This window comes from Microcebus murinus, chromosome 12, assembly GCF_040939455.1.
Source record: "Microcebus murinus isolate Inina chromosome 12, M.murinus_Inina_mat1.0, whole genome shotgun sequence".
Taxonomy (NCBI): domain Eukaryota; kingdom Metazoa; phylum Chordata; class Mammalia; order Primates; family Cheirogaleidae; genus Microcebus; species Microcebus murinus.
The window spans coordinates 22,655,216-22,674,583 of NC_134115.1; the positions used below are offsets into that span (position 1 = coordinate 22,655,216).

Genomic DNA, 19,368 nt, shown 5'->3' on the forward strand with positions numbered 1-19,368 from the left:
TGTAATTAATTATTCTAAGAAAGGTTAAATGGACATTTTCTATCCAACACTAAACTGAAAATCAACTTCACAGTGTCCACTCTTGCCTTTCTATTCCTACCTTGGTAAATCTGACCCCAGCTACAATAGGAAAATTTGTGTGAAAGGAATGCTAAGTCCATAAGTGCTGTGGAAACTGATGGGAGGGGTATGCAGCTCAGAGCAGGGAAGGTGAGAGAAGGCATCAGCCCGAGAGTGACATGCGTTGGAGGAAGAGGAGGGATTCTCCTCCTCCAAACAGTTGAGGTACATTCAGAAAATTCCACAAGTCCTGTAGGGCCTATGAGTGAAGTGGTAGGCGGAGTAGAGGATGCATAAAGCAGAACAGACTTCATTATGAGGGAGGAGTTGGGTCATGGAGAATCTTGTATTTTTAACACACGTCAAGACATCAGAGGACTTTAAGAATGTTATTTTGATTCAGAAATAATCCTCAGGCAGTGGTGGGATGGGGGTGACACCAGAGATAAGGAAACCATTTAGACTATATAGGTGAGACAAGGGGAATACACTAACGTAATGGCTAGTGTGGGTGGCTGGGGGTCTGTGTGTAAGGCTTTTGAGGGCTCTTAACGAGGAGGAATTAAGTGGCGAGAACTGTCATGACTTGAGGGTGGACTGGTGCTGTGGAGGCAAAGGGGAAGGGATGGCTGGCTTCTGGTGGGACAGAAGCCTTTTCCTATTATACTGCAACTTTTCATGTGGGGCCACTTCCCAGAAACCAGAAGATGATCAAAATGCTACTTCCTTCAGTGTATTGCTCACGAACTCACCTGTATAGAAATGAATTTTCTAAAATATATATTGCAGATTCTTTCATGAACATAAAATCTGTGGCTATTACTAGGATCTGAATGTTTGTGTCCCTCTAAAATTCATGCGCTGAAATCTAACTCCCCATATGTTGATATTAAGAGGTCCAGCTGTGGATGGTGACTAGGTCATGAAGGTGGAGCCCTCACCATTGGGATTAGTGCCCTTATAAAAGAGGCCTTGGAGGGGGACGAGTGTGCCCTTCCACCACGTGAGGACACAGCAAGAAGGTGCCATCTATGAGGAAAGAGCCCTTGCCATACAACAAATCCGCGGGTGCCTTGATCTTGGACTTCCCAGCCTTCAGAACTGTGAGCATTAAATTTCTATTATTTATAAATTACCCAGTCTATGGTATTTTGTTATGGTAGCCTGAACTGACTAAGACAGCTATATATGAAAAGTGTCAGATATTTTTCCCAACTGCCTCTTTTGTATATATAGTAAGCCTCTGGTAATGTACATTTGCAGTCAACATAACACAAATTCATTTGCTAATCATTGATCAAGTAACTACTATGTAGTATACTGTAGATGTTATTTTGCTAAAGTATTAGAGGAAAAAAAATTCGAAAATATTTAAAAAAACAAATCAGCCTCTAATAGCAACTCTAATTTTCTTTGGTAGGTTTATCTGACTTACTAAGCTATAGGATAACTTTATCTTAACATATTTGGCTAAATCCTTGATGTGAAGAAAAAATGTGGTTTGTTCTCTAGTACTGAGTTAATGTATTCCCCTTATAATCAGAAAAAGACTGCATATATTCACTGGCTTTGCTGTGGAACACTATTTTATAACAACAGTTCTCATCTACAGGAATGAGGAGGAGAAGGCCACACACATTTTGGTTTCTGCCTCATGGAAACATTCTTCAAACCAGAAATGACACGTGAAAGGAGACTAAAGAACCAGAAGAAATGTGCTTCCATCCACGCTGGTTAAATCTTCCTCGAAATAGAGATAAGAAACAAAATAAAAAATCCATTCTTCTTAGAAAATGAGTTTTTAACCCAGGGGTTTGCTTATTTTGGAAAGGAATCAGATGCTGGGCCCGTATACCACACGTTCAGAATACCACACATAGCAACTAACTGTTGCTATGACTTTTCAGCAGCAAGAACGTTTAACGGGAAGTAACCTAGGGAAGGGATGAGCTAACCAAGGCATCAATAATTCATTTATCAGAAATAGGAGTAGTGATATTAAATGCCAGCAGACTGTTTCATTTGTAGGGAGGCATTTTCTGTTCCAAGCCTAGGACAATGCAGTCAGCTTCATTTGGCAAGCTAATATGAATGGAGGCAAAGCTGAATCAAAGGACAGGCTTTTATGGTCGCCTCTAACAATGCTATTACTTTTGCATCAGTTATTTATGTCTCACATACCACCATTTGGGAACTGGAAAAAGTGACAAGAAAGCGGTTTTTATAACTTTTGTACTTCAGAGGTGATTTCCTTCATTCCAAAGCTCTGGCACTAGAAATGGAATCATGTGAGTCTAAGAGAGATGATTTGCATGAAGTTTTGAGGGTACATTCTCTATGAGTACTAAAAGCCCTCCAAGAACTAGTTTCTTACTAAGTCATTTCCCAATTCAGCCCATTAGTAATCTATATTATTTCATCACTGTGTCCCCCAAGCATTTAGCACAGAGCTGTTTGCAAAGCCAGAGTCTCAGTGGATACTTTGGTGAATGAATGAATAAACACAGCCAAGTAAGAAATAATTCCAAACCTGCTCTGAAGCCTACTGGTCAGATGGCACAATGAGGAGGCATTTGTGTAACATATGCCTCAATTTCCTTATTCTGACAATGATTAGAAATTTTTCTCCTTCACTATCTTATATCAAATTTAAAGACTCATGCTCCACCAAGGGAGATGGGGAAATGAAATTCAAGAAAAGTAGACACACTGTGTACTGAATGAGTCACAGTTCCCAGCCACCAAAGAAGCAAAAAGCCTGTCTCAACCCCTAATCCTGGAAATAGACTTCCAAGTTTTAATTTAGATTTGAAATGTTCATATGCATATATATATTGAGATAATTCATTTTTAACTGATTATTTATCAAGAATTAGACATATGAATAGAACACATAATTATAATAATAACAGCTATAATTATCTAGTACCTATAATGTAGTCAGCTTGATGTTTTACACATTTTGTTGCTAATCCTTAGAGGTAAGTATTATGCCCATTTTAGAGATTTAAAAAAAAAAATACTACGGCTCATTCCATAAAGCTAATCAAGAACAGCCAAGACTAAAAGTCAACTCTTCTAAACTATAAATCCATTCGTTTTCTAATGCTAGGTGACCTCTATCCAAACAGAATTATCTATTTATGGATCCATGCTTAAAGACATATCCAACCATCCTATCTAGCACTAGGGTCTAGTAAGCAGAGAGGATATTTTAATCCTAAATGTTTGAATACATGCTGTTGGTCAGCCAAGATAAAAAAAAAAAAAAAAAATCAGGCAGAACTACTGAGAGGCACTACAGGTACATCTATAACGCAAGGCATTTCTGCCTTCCACAAAACAGAGGTAGGAGTGCTGGGGTTGTACCTAGGAAAATGCCAATGTTCACTGTCAAGACTACAAACCTAAGTGCACATCTGGAAAAGAATAATGTCTGCATCCTCCAACAATTAAACCCCCACTGCACTCAGTGGACCATGGCACTGCTTAGAATGGGTCAAAACAGGACACACTAGAATACCCCAGAGAGAGCATGACCACAGTGATTCTTCTTAAACAAAGGTCTTGGGAAACCACCGAGTTTAAAAGGAATCCTCACAAAGAATTCAGTTTTAAAAGAGTAGTCTATAAAAAGCATCAAAGCCAATACTCAAATAATTGTCCACACAGACATTATAATCTAGACAACAACAGCCAGGTCTCAAAGAAAACTATCCAGTTTAACTTAGGTCATTTTCTCTTTTTGTTTGGAAGTTGTGGGAAATTCTATCTATAGCAATTTGTTTATTAATGATTTCACCACTGAATCTGATCGATTTACTTGGCTGCTAATATTAACAAGCAGCATATTTCTAAAGCTACTTTGTTAAGCCTTCTTTGTAGATGGTAAAAAGAAAACACACATGTACAGCCACAATTTTCTAGGTCATATGGTTTTATCTAAACTTATTGACTTATTAATCAAATAATACTAGCTGAGAAATTTTTCCCTAAAGAGAACAGCAGCCTGGAAATAGGACATAATGAGTGGGCTAAACAGTTCTCCTTTGCAACTTCTGTGATCTTAACCTAAAACATGTAAATAAAATTTCAAATGAAAATAACTAAATCACAGCATTGTCCCAGGGAGCTTCATAGTACAGAGGAAAAAAGTTAAGTAATGTGATGCAGAGATTGGAAATATCTACTAATCTTTTAAGGAATCTGGGTCATTGTAAGCAAGAAAAATCATATCCCCATTCCCACTTACTTGCTGAGAAAGGTTAAAATATTCTATGTTATCAATGGATGTGCGTTTTCATTTGTGTTCACTAAAACCACAGTACCATACTAACTGGAAAGTGTGATTGTGGTTAAATGGGTTTCTGTACCTCCTGGTTTGGGGCAGGGAGCTGGTGGGGGGATAAGAAAGGTAACATGTTCTGCAAGAGCAATAATTCTTCTAGGTATTTCAGGTATATTAGTGGGAAACAAAATCACTACAGAGTAGAGAAGAGCAAAGAAGAAGTAAAATAAGAAAGCCCCTGGCAGTATTCAATCAGATTTGTTGAATTTAACAGAATCACTCTTTTAGGAGGTGCTTTGTTTTGTCTCCCCCTATAGCACCCCTATCCCTAAACGAATGGGCCACAGACCAATTATCACACAAAGGGCCATAGCTTCCACTTCCATCCTCAAGACCTGAAAATCTGAAGCCTTTCCCCAGGCTTTCCCTGCAACTATTCTCACTATGTGGACCATCCTTTTTCTTACTCAGAAGCTTCAGCAGAAAACACTTGTTTATCTTGGAGCAAATTCGGGATCATTTGTTACCAAGGATTTTGAAGAAAATACTTCCCTCAGCACGAGCAGAAAACAAAGCTCCTTGCCAGCCACACGCCAGCCACCCCTCACTTGGGCCTTACTTGTTCTCGTTGCTTGCATCGTAACGAGGCATTGGGTCCAAGTCATTCCCATTCACATCGCAACTCGCTAGAGCATCCTATGGCCACAGAGGAGAGAACCAGAGAGAGGAAACGGGCATTCATTAATTAGCCATTGACCCACAGGCTCATGCATTTTTAAACACATTTCTGCAAGAAAGTAATTAGGTTAACTAATACGCTCATGGTTCGGTGGTGTCAGGATGCCTTAGGGAGAGACCGCTTGTTGGGTAATAATTAGTGCTGTATTTTCCCCCTTAAGGTGAAGAAGTACTCTACGCAGTGCCCTGTCCATGCTTGCCAGCACTTTTTCCACTCATACTTAGAATGACCCAGTTCATGAAATGATTTCTTGAATTTGCAACTTCCTTATCACAATATAAATATTTTAGAAGACAAAAATCATTCACATATCACTGGCAAGACAATTAAAAATCAATATTAGATATTGATTTTGTGAGGCATCTCAGGACCTATATTAGACAATACTTGCCTGGTTTCAGATACTGTATCTACTATAAAAGAGTCTAGAATTCAGATGTTTTACTAATATCCAATGCTTCGGGGACCAGCCAAAATGATGAACAAGGTTTTCTGATGCTAAGGTTTCAAAATGAGGAAACTATCTCCCAAACCAAAGTTGGATTTGTTTGTTTGCTTTTTAAAACGATTGTGAAAAATCTCTAAATTACTAAAGAAAAATGTACTGGGTTATTGCCATCATTCAAATTTAGACCATTGTAGGTAGCCTAATTTAGGGTGCTTTGAATTTTCTTAGGCTTTATGATTATTCCTAATTTCAATGTCATTGAAAATAAACATTATCTTGGTTTTCTGTATTTATCAAAGGCTCTTGTTTCTGAAAATAATTTTTTGTACATAGACCCTGAAATGTTTGGAAGAATTGAGCAAAATACACATGCACATAAAGGTGGGAAGTTCCTGCTCACTGCACAATGGGGGCTCCACAGCCATTCTTAGGGGCCACGAGGGCACAAAAGCTTCGGATAGTACCCCAATGTAACTTACTGATTTTCTTTATAAGGAAGCTCAGACCCCAAACAGGTTAATTTCTAACCTGCTTTGGCATAAAAGAAACCAAGGCTGGGACCCAGGTCTTCTAATACCTCAGCCAATGCGCCTGTTCCTCTCCCCACTGGCTCCAACGCAAGGAGAACCGAGAGGGCACCAGTATTGCTAATTGCACAGGTAATTCTGCAGAAATTTTTTCCAGGGGGAGAAAATGATAAAGGAAAAGAATGCAATCACAATTACACAAAAGCTATTCGTATTTAATCAAATACATTCGTATGCAGTGGCAAGCAGTTAGCACGCACTAAAAACACCTCTCTGCAGGTGACAAGAAAGACATCTCTACTGCGGGATAAGCAGCCATAGTTTCTCTTTTTATATCTGACCCTGCATAACTCACTTCAGTCTTCAGGCTTCAGTTTCTTCTCCTGCCAAAGAAGAAGACTAAACTGGAGTTCCTTTTTAGCTTTAAAACTCTACGCCGTGAAGAGACAAGTTTATCTGAGTGCACTTTGACACAGCCACTCGACTGTTTCGCTCACATAAAAACAAAATGAATTTGTGGTTCCTTCTTAAGAAAGGGAGTTGACTGGTACCTACAGACGACTGTGAAGCTGATCATTACTGTCCTTTAAAAAAAAAAAAAAACAGGCCAAAAGAGAAAGAGATGAGCAGAATAACTTGAGAAAAGTTCTAAGTGTGTTTCTCTCCCTAAAAGAAATAAAGAGTGTTGCCTGGCTGGTTGGACGGATTGTTGAGAAAAGCAGATATTGCTGGTAGCAGATGGTGTTGACGGTAGGGTTTCTGCTACCTTACTGCTTTCTTTTGGTAGGTCAGAACATCAAAGGCACTCAAGAGTTGAAAGTGTTATCTCATGCTTCCTGTGTTCTAAGAGCTCATCTTTTATAAGAAAGGAGAAAAACACAGAGCCTATCGTATGTTGCTGCATTTTTCAGTAGCTATCCACCTTATCCATAATCCTAACATGAGTTCCTCTGCTTCCCAGGAGGAAAGACATTCCGACCACAGCAAACACTCACGTAGTTTTGCATCAGATCCGGATGGGTTCTCTCAATGCCATCGTCCAGGATGGTGACCACAATGTTCTTTCCCGTGTAGCCTCTCTTCCAGGCTCCTTCAATATTCATGTCTGATTGGCAGGGATGTGTATTGTCACTGCAGTGCTGAAGAAGGAAGAACACATTGCAAGATTACTAAATAGTGAGGAGATGGGAGAATTACCTACTTCTTAAAATAATGCCTTAAATCGATAGCAAGTTTGTGGATTGCCCAGTAAAGTAGAAGCACGGATTTCCACCATGATAATAGGAAGGAAAGATGTAAAAAAGCAAGTGAAACAGAAATCTCTGCCACCAGTTCTGATACATATAAATCCCTCAGAAAGGCATAAAATAAAGTGTACTACAAACAAGAAATAATAACAGGTTCTCCAAACTCTTTCACTAAATTAACAAGGGCTATTGTACCATAACTTATAGGCAGTAGACAGACTCACTCTGCACTACTTTGAGAAGGGAAAGAATAATAGTGCGAAGTCCAGAAAGGTACCCCACAAAGGAAAATGTGTGTGGGGGCTTCAAAGGGCTGGCTGTAAAACATAGAATTCTAGCTCATTATGTGTAGTAATTTCATTCTGCAATGGCTACAACATACAAACATACTGAAAAATGAATTAAGCCAGCAGCTTTTCCTGATATAATTTGCTAGCATTTGTCCAACCCACACAACTGTTCCTTTAAAGTCCATCTCTTTGAAATATCTCTGAGTGACATTGTTTTCTAGGTTCTTAAGACTTCTTAGAGCAGTGGTCCCCAGCCTTTTTGGCACCAGGGACCAGTTTCATGCAAGAAAGTTTTCCATGGCTGGGAGGCACAGAGGGATAGTTTCAGAATGATCCAAGTGCATTACATTTATTGTGTGGTCAAACCTCTCTAACCTCTCTGTTAATGATAATCTGTATTTGCAGCCACTCCTCAGTGCTAGCATCACCACCTCAGCTCCACCTCAGATCATCGGGCATTAAATTCTCATAAGAAGCACACACCCTAGATCCCCGGCATGCACAGCCTATGGTAGGGTTCATGCTCCTATGAGAATCTAATGCCACTGCTGATCTGACAGGAGGCGGAGCTTATGCAGTGATGCTAGCGATGGGGAGTGGTTATAAATGCATATGAAGCTTTTGTCCCATCACTCCTCACCTCCTGCTGTATAGCCCAGTTTCTAACAGGCCACTGACTGGTACTGGTCCGCCACCTGGGTTTTGGGGACAGAAGCATTAGAGGAACAAAGCAAAAGAGACGTACTGCTACATAATACCACAGAAACACAAGCCACCCAGGTCTTTCCCTATTCACTACTTTCTTCCTGCTTTGTAATATAGTTCAGCATTTGGGGAGTAGATGAGAATGTCAAGCTTTATGGGCTCTAAGCATAAATGGAGATCCCGCTCCATTGATTCATTTAACACACATTTTACTGAGTGCCTACTACATGCTGAAGTATGGCAGTAAACAAGGAAGATGAGGTCCTTGTCTTAATGGGGAGACAGAAAATAAAGAAACAAATAAGGCCCTTCAGAATGCTCCTTGTGTTTTAAAGAAGTTGAGGAGAGTGCTATGGCCCATGCTGTGGGATCTGAGAACACTACTGTAGGTGGACTGGTCAGAAGAAGGACTCCAGTCTCTGAAAAAGTGAAATGAGAGCTGAGACATGACTGAGGAGAAAGAGCTGGTCTGCCCACAAGCCTAGGAACAACTGCCCTGGGAGGCAACAAAGCAAATGCAAAGACTGTAAGGTGGAGAAGAGCTTACTGTGTCAGAGAAAGAGAAAGAAGATGGGTATTGCTAAAGCTTAGTGAACGAGGGAGAGAATGGCGCAAGAGCCATCAAATTAGAAGAGAAGGCAAGGTCAGATCATTGAGGCTTTGTGGGCCACGACCCGGGTAATATTCTAGGTCTGTCCTACATAGAAGCTCCTTTTTTTCCAAACCCGATATCTCAAAATTAGATGTGAACTAGCGACAGATACCTCCAACGCCCCCTGATATGAATTTCTTAACTACTTTATACCTCCCATGAGATTGCCTTTTGTTAAATGTTATAAATACATTTGAATAGTTTCAAGGATTCCTTCTAAGAAAGAATAAACCCATTTTTTCATAATAGACAATGTCAATTGCATAAAGAATAGGGACTTACATATTTTTATGAACATTTCCAATTTTTTCCCACCTTCCTGACTTCTTCCTGGTACTTGAGGCCCTGCACCCACTCTCTGCTGATCCAAATCCACTCTCCCTCCTCCTTCCTCCAGTTTTCAGGGCATAGCTCTGGACCTTCTCCCATCTGGCCTTTTCCAGCCTATTCACCTTTTTCCCCTTCCCTGAACTCAGAAACACACACACACATACTCACACACACGCATGGCACACACACACACACACACACACACACACACACACTCTGTCCTACACCATCCAACCCCTACTCAGCGAATTTTGCTGAGCTGTTGACTATTGAATCCTGGGTGTGAGTTTTGTCCCCTGATCATAAGCCCCTATGATATCATGCATTAAACTAATCTAACCTAGGATTTCAGAAATATTGGCCAGAAATGAAGGCATATCCTCAACTTTATTTCCATAATGCTTACTGCTCTGCCTTCTTCAGCAATACTCAGGCCAGCTAATGCTTGGTTAACGGAGATGATGATAATGCAAGAAATAGTGCCGATTTCCAAAATGCCTTCGTTTTTCACAAGTCTCCTTCTGGCCAAGAGTTTGGGCCTCTCCTCGGCAAACATTTTAATTTAACACAAAGCAACCTTGACAGGTTTTTATTTCATTTTCTTTTCAAAACCCGCTGTGGCCACCTGCGGTATCGATTGTGACATGAAGTAATGTTAATGTGGCCAAGAGGTGGGCCGGAGGAAGGAAGCGCACAGGAAATGGGTAACCACAAATGGGATCACCGTCCCAGAGTAGAGGGATGCTGCCTGAAATTGTAATTATGAAGATTGAAGAAAACCAGCTGTCTATGGAAAACATGTGTGTTACCAACGAAGCAATTAGGTTTCTTTCTTCCACCTCTGCTTCTGTTGAGTCTGATTTTGCCATTAAATATTCTTGAACCACCTTTTTTCTTTTTCCTTTGTATCTGCCACCATGGTAGGTGGTGAAGGAGAGGAAATATTCAATTGACGAGTTTTCATTTGGATAATCTGGTGTATCAAGTAGTCAAAATGTCAAAGGCAAAATCATCATCATCGTCATCATCAAAGCCTGGTGTGTTTCTTGCAAATGAATGATAAGGTCAAAGGACACTTAAATCAGAACCCTAAATACTGAATGAGAGTGCTAGGTTTTGGGGATTTTTTAAAAATACATTTCAAGTGGTCCAGACTTCCAAAAGCATTTCTAATGTGGTTGTTTCCTAAACCCAAGGTATCCAGAGCGCAAAAACTATGGAAAATACTGATGGCACTCAACACTGACCGAGGATAAAAATGAGTTCATTATTTCCTTAACTGTCTGATTGAAATAATCTTTAAACTAGGCTTTATTTAATTTCCAGGAATCTATGTTACAGCAGCATGCAAAGGCAAAGGGAACAGGTAGTAGCCATGACCCCCTCATACGTGGTCAACCATGGTGAAAAGATCTCTGCCAGAACTGGAACTAAAGGCAAGTGTCTGGAATTATGTTACCATATGTGCAGCCCACAGTCTGGTGTTCAAAAAAGGGTCCAGTCAGAAATTTCCAGCATATTTGAAGCTGTTGAAAACTATACACATGCACAGTATATTCAAGATAAATAGTATAGTAAATGTATGTAGCTTTAGTTCTGCATAATGCTCTTTATTTCAATGATATTCTATGCACAGATGATTAAGTATTTAAGAACAACACTGGACACACAAACTACAAAATAGCCTGCAGAAACAATGGTTACCACAAAGGTCTCCACTTTCTTATCCATAAAAGCTTTTATTCTCTTTAAGAATGAAAGTTTAAAGAAATTGTTCTGTGAGTTTAAGTAATGGTCTTTTCCGAACCAGAATTATGAGCTATTTGGGTTATAAACCACTCTAATGTGTCCACTTTTTGTCTTCCTAAACTCAGTGGTTGCTCAATAAACACCTTTGTTATGTTCTCGCTATCATTTTCTTCAGACTACAGGGCTTGGGGTGGGGGTGCCTCAGTGTCATTCTTTTTAAACTTCTCTAAGTTCTGAGGGTTTCCAATGAACTGCCATTTTACATGCTGTTGATAATCAGTTAACATTGAAACTATCGGTTGTTCGTTATTACTCATACAGTGGCTCGAAAGACTGCATCTCTGACTCTACGATGTGAAGAAAATAGAATTAAATACACAAAAATCAGTTTAGAGACAAAGAAACACATCTAGTCAACCAAAGTGTACATATACTTGAAATTCTTCATAAAATTTGGAGTTTAGGAGTTGTCAGAAATTGAAATAAAAATAACTGATATTCCCTTACGTGCAAATATAACTAACATCAGATCCTTACCACAGGCAAGCATTATGCTAAACATTTTATGTGAATTAGCATCATTTAAGACTTAGAACAACCATTTTTGAGAGGTACTTTTATCATTTGCTTTTAACAGATAAAGAAAATCAGCCTCAGTAACCTTCCAGACCTCAAATAGCTGGTCAATAATAGAACCAGAACTCAAACCCAAGCACTCTGATATCAGAGCATAGGGATATGAAACTCTGGTGTTAAAAACTAAAACAGAAAGGGCTTAAAGCAGTGCCAAGCACAAGCAAATTCAGATAAGGGTAGATAAGGGGTAGATAAGAGTGGATATTGGAGAACAGTTCCAGTAAAGAAACTCAAATAACAGAAATCGCACTGGCCTTAGAACTATGGTCAGTGCATTGAAGGGATCAAGTGGAATACAGCTGTCTAAGACCTGAAAGACCTTCTAATTTTTCCTTATTTCATTGAATACTTTCAATAACAGGGAGCTCACGTCTTTATTAAATAGCCAATGATGTGCTAGTAAATTAGTTCTTTAAAAAAAAATAGCCCTTATTTGTAGGGTTTACAAATTCTATGATGTAAATACTCACATTATGGTCAATTTTAAACTACCACAATCAACAAAATTCCTGACCATCTAATGATAAGCTTTCATTAGCTCTGAGAAGGCAGATCCAGCCCACCATTGGAAACAGCCCACCATTGTTAGTCGTGCTCCGTTTCTGAGGAAGTCATGGGAGCCAATGGGTCCGACATCTGCTTCTCAGTACTCAGAAACTACCCTAGGCTTAGTTCTCCCCTTTGCAGTTTCAGACAGTAGTTTCATTCCCTCTTACATTTATTTAGAGAAGACTTTCTTTAACTTTTCTTTCTCAATGCTACTGAAAAAGAAAAAAAAAAAACAAAACAAAAAAAAACCTAGACTTTGGACCTTTGTGAGGAAGTCCATAAGCTGACTCTTGGACTCTTTTTGGGGTACATGAAGTACAGATTCTGTGCCTCCAAAAATGAAGGTACCTTTATTGATTCTGGAAAATCTAAATTACGCTACATTAAGTTCTAAGTGTTTACTGCTATATTTATGGGTCAATTTGATGGACTTCAAATCCTTGGTTATCATATACACACAAAAAAATGCCCCTGGCCAAAACAGATCCACTGTCCAATTTTTCAGACGATGATTATTCAATCTGTAAATGATCCAGAAATTCCACAGAAGCCCAGTAAGTTTCAACAACAGCAATCTCAGCATAGCAGCTAAGGACAGGAGCTGAGAGGAATCAGGCAGAACAGAGTTTGAATTCCACCTCCACTACTTTCCAGCTGTATGATTTTGTCAAGTCACCTAAATTCTTAAAGCCTTATCTGTAGTTTGAACACAGAGAACTGCTATAAAGATTAAAGAAAATAAAGTAGGTAACAACTGGCTACTGTTGTTATAATCATGTTGTTGATGATAGCACATTGATAGGAAGCATCAGTGTTCCCAATAGTTTGGGGAAGGATACTTTAGTTTTTAAAGGAAAAAGAAGAGAGATTATCTTAAAATAATAAGATGATGGGTTTTTTCATTGTTTGAAGGGGGGGGGGGGATCAGGCAAACTTGAAAGGGCAATTGATTGTAAGGATAGCTGAGATGACCTCAATATTTTACATTTGGGGTCGTGGGCCTGGAAGACTGGGGGGATGGGCTGTACAAAGAGAAAAAGAAAACGGTGTCCTACTGGCTTTTGGTACATTGGTCAAATGTTTTGCTCTCCTGCTAATCATCCTGTTTTACTTCACACATGTGTGCCAGTATTCTAACTCTGCTAGAACCATGGTTCCCATTTACTGTAATTTAGTTCTGACATAAGATTATTTCTTAGCTACAGACTTTTAAGGGTGTCCCACAAAATGCCAAGGAAACATCAGAAAATGGAAACATCAGAGATGGAAGAAGGTGTGGTGTACAAAGTATGCTTATATAGAGGAAAACAGTGAATCCAGTTCCAAAATTCTACTCATAGTGGAGGATCAGGAAATCGAAGCAGGGCAGGCAAGGATAACTGGGCGGTCTTTAGCCTCAGTTAAGTGGACAACATTCCTCATTTGCACATTTTGTGATCTTCTTTGAATCTTTCTAAACTTGACCCATCATGAATTCAAAACTTTCAGTCTTAAGAAGACTTAACAAAACAAAAACTGATAAACCAATAAACACATCTTCTGTCTCCTTTAAAGAGTCTTTACATGTCTTATATTAGTGCTTGGAGAACTGGCTTCAGCTATATTACCTGGCCTTGGTGCTCACAGGTAACCAACAATTCTAAAACGTAGTGGGTATTTCTGTGGCACTAAGAACAAGCTTACCTTTTATATGTACAGCCCTTGCACCCGCCAGGACTCACGCCGATCTCTAACACATCAGGTCCAAAAGCTAAGTCAGGTTTCAGAAACCTAGGTCTGAAACCACTGCCTCCATCTCTATTGTCATTTCCCCTTCTCACTTACCACACTGCGTTTGCTACACTGGCCGTGACACTGCCCCTATTGTCAAGTACTTGAAGGCTAGTCCGTGCGATAAACAAGCAATTACGAAAACACATGTTTCGATGTTACCACAGGGGTTGCCAGCGTACTGTGGGAACATGGAACCCACTCAGGGGGACCCATGGGAAGGCTGAAAGCACTTCTAGAGAAAACAGCATTTAAATTGAGCCCCTACATATGAGCTGACAAGCCATAGGGCAAGTGAGGATGAAGAGGATGTGATCTTGGTTAAGGTATAGAAGAATCAGAGACTGGAGTGTTACAGGAACTAACAAAAAAATTCAGTCCCGTGGAGGATACATGTTGCGAGAGGTGAGGTGGGAGATGAGAAAAATGGCAAGAGATAAGGCGGAAGAGGTGAGCAGGAGGTGGTTTGTTGCACAGCACAAGCTTATTCTTCTAACATACAAGGTCATCAGCCTGAGAAAAGTCAGCCAAACCAGAAAGGCGGGAGAAAAATCAGTGGATCATGATGAAGTAGCTTGCCTAAAAGAGAAGAGAGCTGGCCGTAAAACTGGGAAAGGGAAGGGCAGACGGAACACCTAAATGTGTCAAATGCATGATTCTAAGTAAATGCTAAGATCCCGGGATGTTCAGTCAAACATCCCTGTCACAGGAAGGCCAGTGTTTTTCTGCTCACCCATCCAACACTCTTCATGTCAGTAATCTCTGGTTAATATATGTGTTTTATACTCCCAGTGAAATGACAAGCCACTCGTGGTAATGGAACTTGCATTATTATTCTTATTGTATCTTTATAATCTTTAGTGTTTATAATAAAATAATTTGTGAGCTGATACTTATTTAAAGGGTGTGATGTTTAATTCTGTGTGTGTCAACTTGACTGGGTTAAGGGATGCCCAGAAAGCTGGTAAATATTATCTTAAGGGATGTTTGTGAGGGTGTTTCCCGAAGAGGTTAGCATTTGACTAGACAGACTGAGTTAAAGAAGACGGTCATCTCTTCTGCCCCAATTTGGATACCTTTAATTCCACTTTCATGTCTGATTGCTATAGCCAGGACTTCCAGCACTATGTTGAATAGAAGTGCCCATCAATTCATGAGTGGAATAATAAAATGTGGTATATGTGTACCACACATATAACACATAATAGTACCATGAGTACTATTCAGCTCTAAGAAACAACGGTGATATAGCATATCTTGTATTTTCCTGGATAGAGCTGGAACCCATACTACTAAGTGAAGTATCCCAAGAATGGAAAAACAAGCACCACATATACTCACCAGCAAACTGGTGTTAACTGAGCAGCACCTAAGTGGACACATAGGCACTACAGTAATTGGGTATTGGTGGGCGGGAGGGGGTGGGGGGTATAAACATACATAATGAGTGAGACGTGCACCATCTGGGAGATGGTCACACTTAAAGCTCAGAATTGTGGGGGGAGGAGGGGCAAGGGCATTATTTGAAACCTAAAAATTTGTACCCCCATAATATGCTGAAATAAAAAAAAAACACAAATAAGACGGCTATCACTAACGTGGGTGGGCATCACCCAATCTGTTGAGAGCCCAGGCAGAACAAAAAGTTAGAGGAAGGGTGAATTTGCCATCTGCTTGAGAGCTGGGGTGTCTGTCTTCTCTTCCCTTAGACATTGGTGCTACAGGTTCTTGGGCCTTTCCACTTAGACTGGGACTTAACACCGTTGGCTCCCCTGGTTCTCAGGCCTTTGGGGCTCGTATTGGAACCACACTACCGGCTTTCCTGCACTTTGAGCTTGCAGATAGCAGATCACGCACGGGACTTCTCAGCCTCCGAAAGCGCGTGAGCTAATCCCTCATGATAAATCTCTTTCCAAATGTACATATATATATATATATATATATATATATATCCTAATGGTTCTGTTTCTTTGGTGAACCCTGATGAATAAATATAAAGAGAATATTAAGAGAGAAGGCACAAGTAAATTCTACAATTAAATGTAGAAGAGGATCATTGATATAGTCAAGACATATAATACAGGTAATAAAAAAAGTACAAATATGATCTAGATCTTTGTCTTCTGCACATGGACTCACAAGAGGGCACCCAATGATTCAACTTTGTCAATGAAAAGGTCCAAGAAAGAGCATAGGAAATGTGCAGGGACTGAAGCTTTCATAGGGAATTTGGGGGTGTTGATTGTACTCATGTGCCACTTAACAATCTTCCATCCTCCTGGCAGAAGTCAGAAGAGATTTAACATAGTGACAGGTGAGATATTATCCCCCCACAGGCCTGGTAGAAAATTTCTTCTCTCAGGGGAGGAGCTCAGGGGTGCAGAAGTCTGTTTCCTTTGGAAAACACAGGGCATGAAAAAAAGCGAACATGTCTCAGCTCATCTCTGGTTTTTGGTATATGGCTCAATTTGAATACTGTCTGGCCTTTTAGGTCATTCAGCAATTTTTCCACAAGTTCAGGGGAAACTCAGTTTTGCCAGATGACTTTCTTCCTGGTTGACTATGAATCAAAACCCAACTATTTCTTAATATATACTCTCTCCCCCAAATTGGGCGATTAGTAAATTAGTAAATTGTGTTTGCTTAGGGATGATTTCAATTAAAATGTTTTCTTTAAGTGCCTACAAGCCAAGAAACTATCTCTATGCTGGAGGTCATAAAAATGAATTTTGGAAGCAACTGAGCTGCATTATTTAATAATTATGGGAACATTAGCAGGAAGCAACCCTCATTTTTTTTTCTAAAATGTAATTTTTTTGTTTACATTGTTTGCAAAACATGTTAAATTCTGCTTGCAAAGAACTCTTCACCCTCTGGGTTCCCTCTATGCATAAATCTGCTCAGAAACCTCTGCCTCCTTTTTATTCACTGAGGTCTCAGGAAATGGTGTTATCAGAATGGAGTACTTTTTCCCTTCTTTAAAATGAGTAGAATGCAGTATGGTTTGGATAAGCACAACCAACTGGCTTCAGCTCTCACTACTTTTACTTCTTCAAAGTCACAAAAAAATTTTTTTTGGAGAAAAAATGATGGGAAATAATTTTTGTAGTGTTGAAGACAGTTAAGGTTGAGGAGAGGAAATGTGAACATCATTTGAAAATACTGGAATGCAATTTTATTACTATGTCATCCTTCTTCATTTATATTACTTCACAAATGACAATATTGTTATGAAACATAACAGCAGAGCAGCTATTTTTCAGGTGAGAAAACAATCCATTTTTCAGTTGAGCAAATAATGAAGCACGGGGATATACTTAAATAATTAAATAACATCCTTCCAAACCTTCATTCATTCTGCAATCAGGGTTTGACAACATAATCATTGTCTCTTAAATGAATGAATGCACAAACGAACAGATGGACAGAAAGACAGACAAATAAACAGTAAAATAGCATATGCAGGTTTACTCTCCAAATCCTATCACATTTCAGTTGCTCATAGCTTTTTGCTGAAGGCTGCACCTCTTTCTAGGACTTTGCAGAACTTCTGAACAGTAAAAGCCACTTCAAATCCCTTAAGTCAACCCCTCAAACTCCTGTAGATTAGACAATCTCAAGCAAGGGACATTTACAACCAAAGACAAGTCACAGAGGTGGCATATATAAGAAGAGGATGCAGAGGGATGGAAGAGGAGGAGAGGATCAAATGCACAAAACAGAGAAGTCATGCACTTTTAAGTGATGATTAGGTAGTCTTGGCCCCTTCAAGACTAAGAACCACTTAAACTGTCTTAATAGAACACAGCTGAACTGGTTTAAACTCAACATGTAAAGCAGCAGAGTCTCTAAATGAGGCACTAAGGAGAGAAAGATTTATTAGTTTGTTGTAATTATATATAAAAATAAAAGGGATATGGGATTTCAAATAAGTCTCTTCAGATTTTTGGACTTTTTTTTTTATTTCGGCATATTATGGGGGTACAGATTTTAAGGTTTCAATAAATGCCCATTTCCCCCCCTTCCCCCAAAAGTCTGAGTCTCCATCATGACCATCCCCCAGATGGTGCACATCTCACTCATTATGTATGTATATACCCGCCCCCTCCCCCCTCCCACCTGCCCAATACCCTATTACTGTAGTACCTATGTGTCCACTTAGGTGCTACTCAGTTAATATCAGTTTGCTGGAGAATATATCTGGTGCTTGTTTTTCCATTCTTGGGATACTTCACTCAGTAGTATGGGTTCCAGCTCTAACCAGGAAAATATAAGATGTGCTATATCACCATTGTTTCTTAGAGCTGAATAGTACTCCATGGTATACATATACCACATTTTATTAATCCATTCTTGGATTGATGGGCACTTGGGCTGTTTCCACAGCCTTGTAATTATGAATTGTGCTGCTATAAACATTCGAGTGCAGGTGTCTTTTTTGTAGAGTGTCACTGGATCATTTGGGTAGATGCCCAGCAATGGGATTGCTGGATCAAATGGTAGATTCACTTGTATCGCTTTAAGGTATCTCCATATTGCTTTCCACAGAGGTTGAACTAGTTTGCAGTCCCACCAGCAGTGTAGGAGTGTTCCTCTCTCTCCGCAACCACGCCAGCATTTATTGTTTGGAGATTTTTTGATAAAGGCCATTCTCACTGGGGTTAAGTGATATCTCATTGTGGTTTTGATTTGCATTTCCCTAATGATTAGAGATGTTGAGCATTTTTTCATATGTTTGTTGGCCATTCTTCTGTCTTCTTTAGAAAAATTTCTGTTCAAGTCCTTTGCCCACTTTTTAATGGGGTTATTTGATTTTTTCTTCCTAATTTTCGTGAGTTCTAAGTATATTCTAGTTATCAGATTTTTGGACTTTTTTTCTCTCTAGATCTATGAGATTACTGACTCAACTTTCCAAATATTCTGAAGGTTCAAGGTTCTGAAGGGTTTTTCAATGCCCTCTAATAAGTTATTACCCCAAATACATTTATTTCTTCAAGAAATCTGTAGCAACCATGGCATAGAAGCTATGAAAAAAAGCGTGTAATCTTATCGGAATGCCAACATTCTTATTCTGAAAATCAAGCAGTCATATCAGAAGAGGTAGGGTAGGCAAGACCCACATGAATTGTAGCTAGTTGCAGACAAAATCTCAATTCCACTTTGCTTTCTTATGAATACACTAGCTCACTTTGACACCCATAAGTCTTTTCTTCTTCCTAGAAACATGAATTCTTCAGGTATAACTACTCTGTATGTTTTTATACAATCAAAGAATAGGTCTACCATACTTAATGGCCTCAAATAAAAGTGTGTTGCTTAGAAAGGGAGAAAAAAATCCTTAGTATCAATAGTTAAAGTTTACATTGTCAACTTTTTGT

General features: G+C 39.4%; 1 protein-coding gene across 2 annotated transcripts in view; it reads right to left on the reverse strand.

Moving 5' to 3' along the window:
• PCSK5 (proprotein convertase subtilisin/kexin type 5) overlaps positions 1 to 19,368 on the reverse strand; it is a 427,474-nt gene that overhangs the window by 295,681 nt on the left and 112,425 nt on the right. For both annotated transcript variants that reach the window (XM_012759779.2, XM_012759782.2), the window contains exons 4-5: positions 7,058 to 7,201; positions 4,968 to 5,044 (exon numbers count right to left, since the gene is read on the reverse strand). In XM_012759779.2, the coding sequence (XP_012615233.2) occupies positions 4,968 to 5,044; positions 7,058 to 7,201 (221 nt within the window). The remainder of the gene's footprint in view (positions 1 to 4,967; positions 5,045 to 7,057; positions 7,202 to 19,368) is intronic.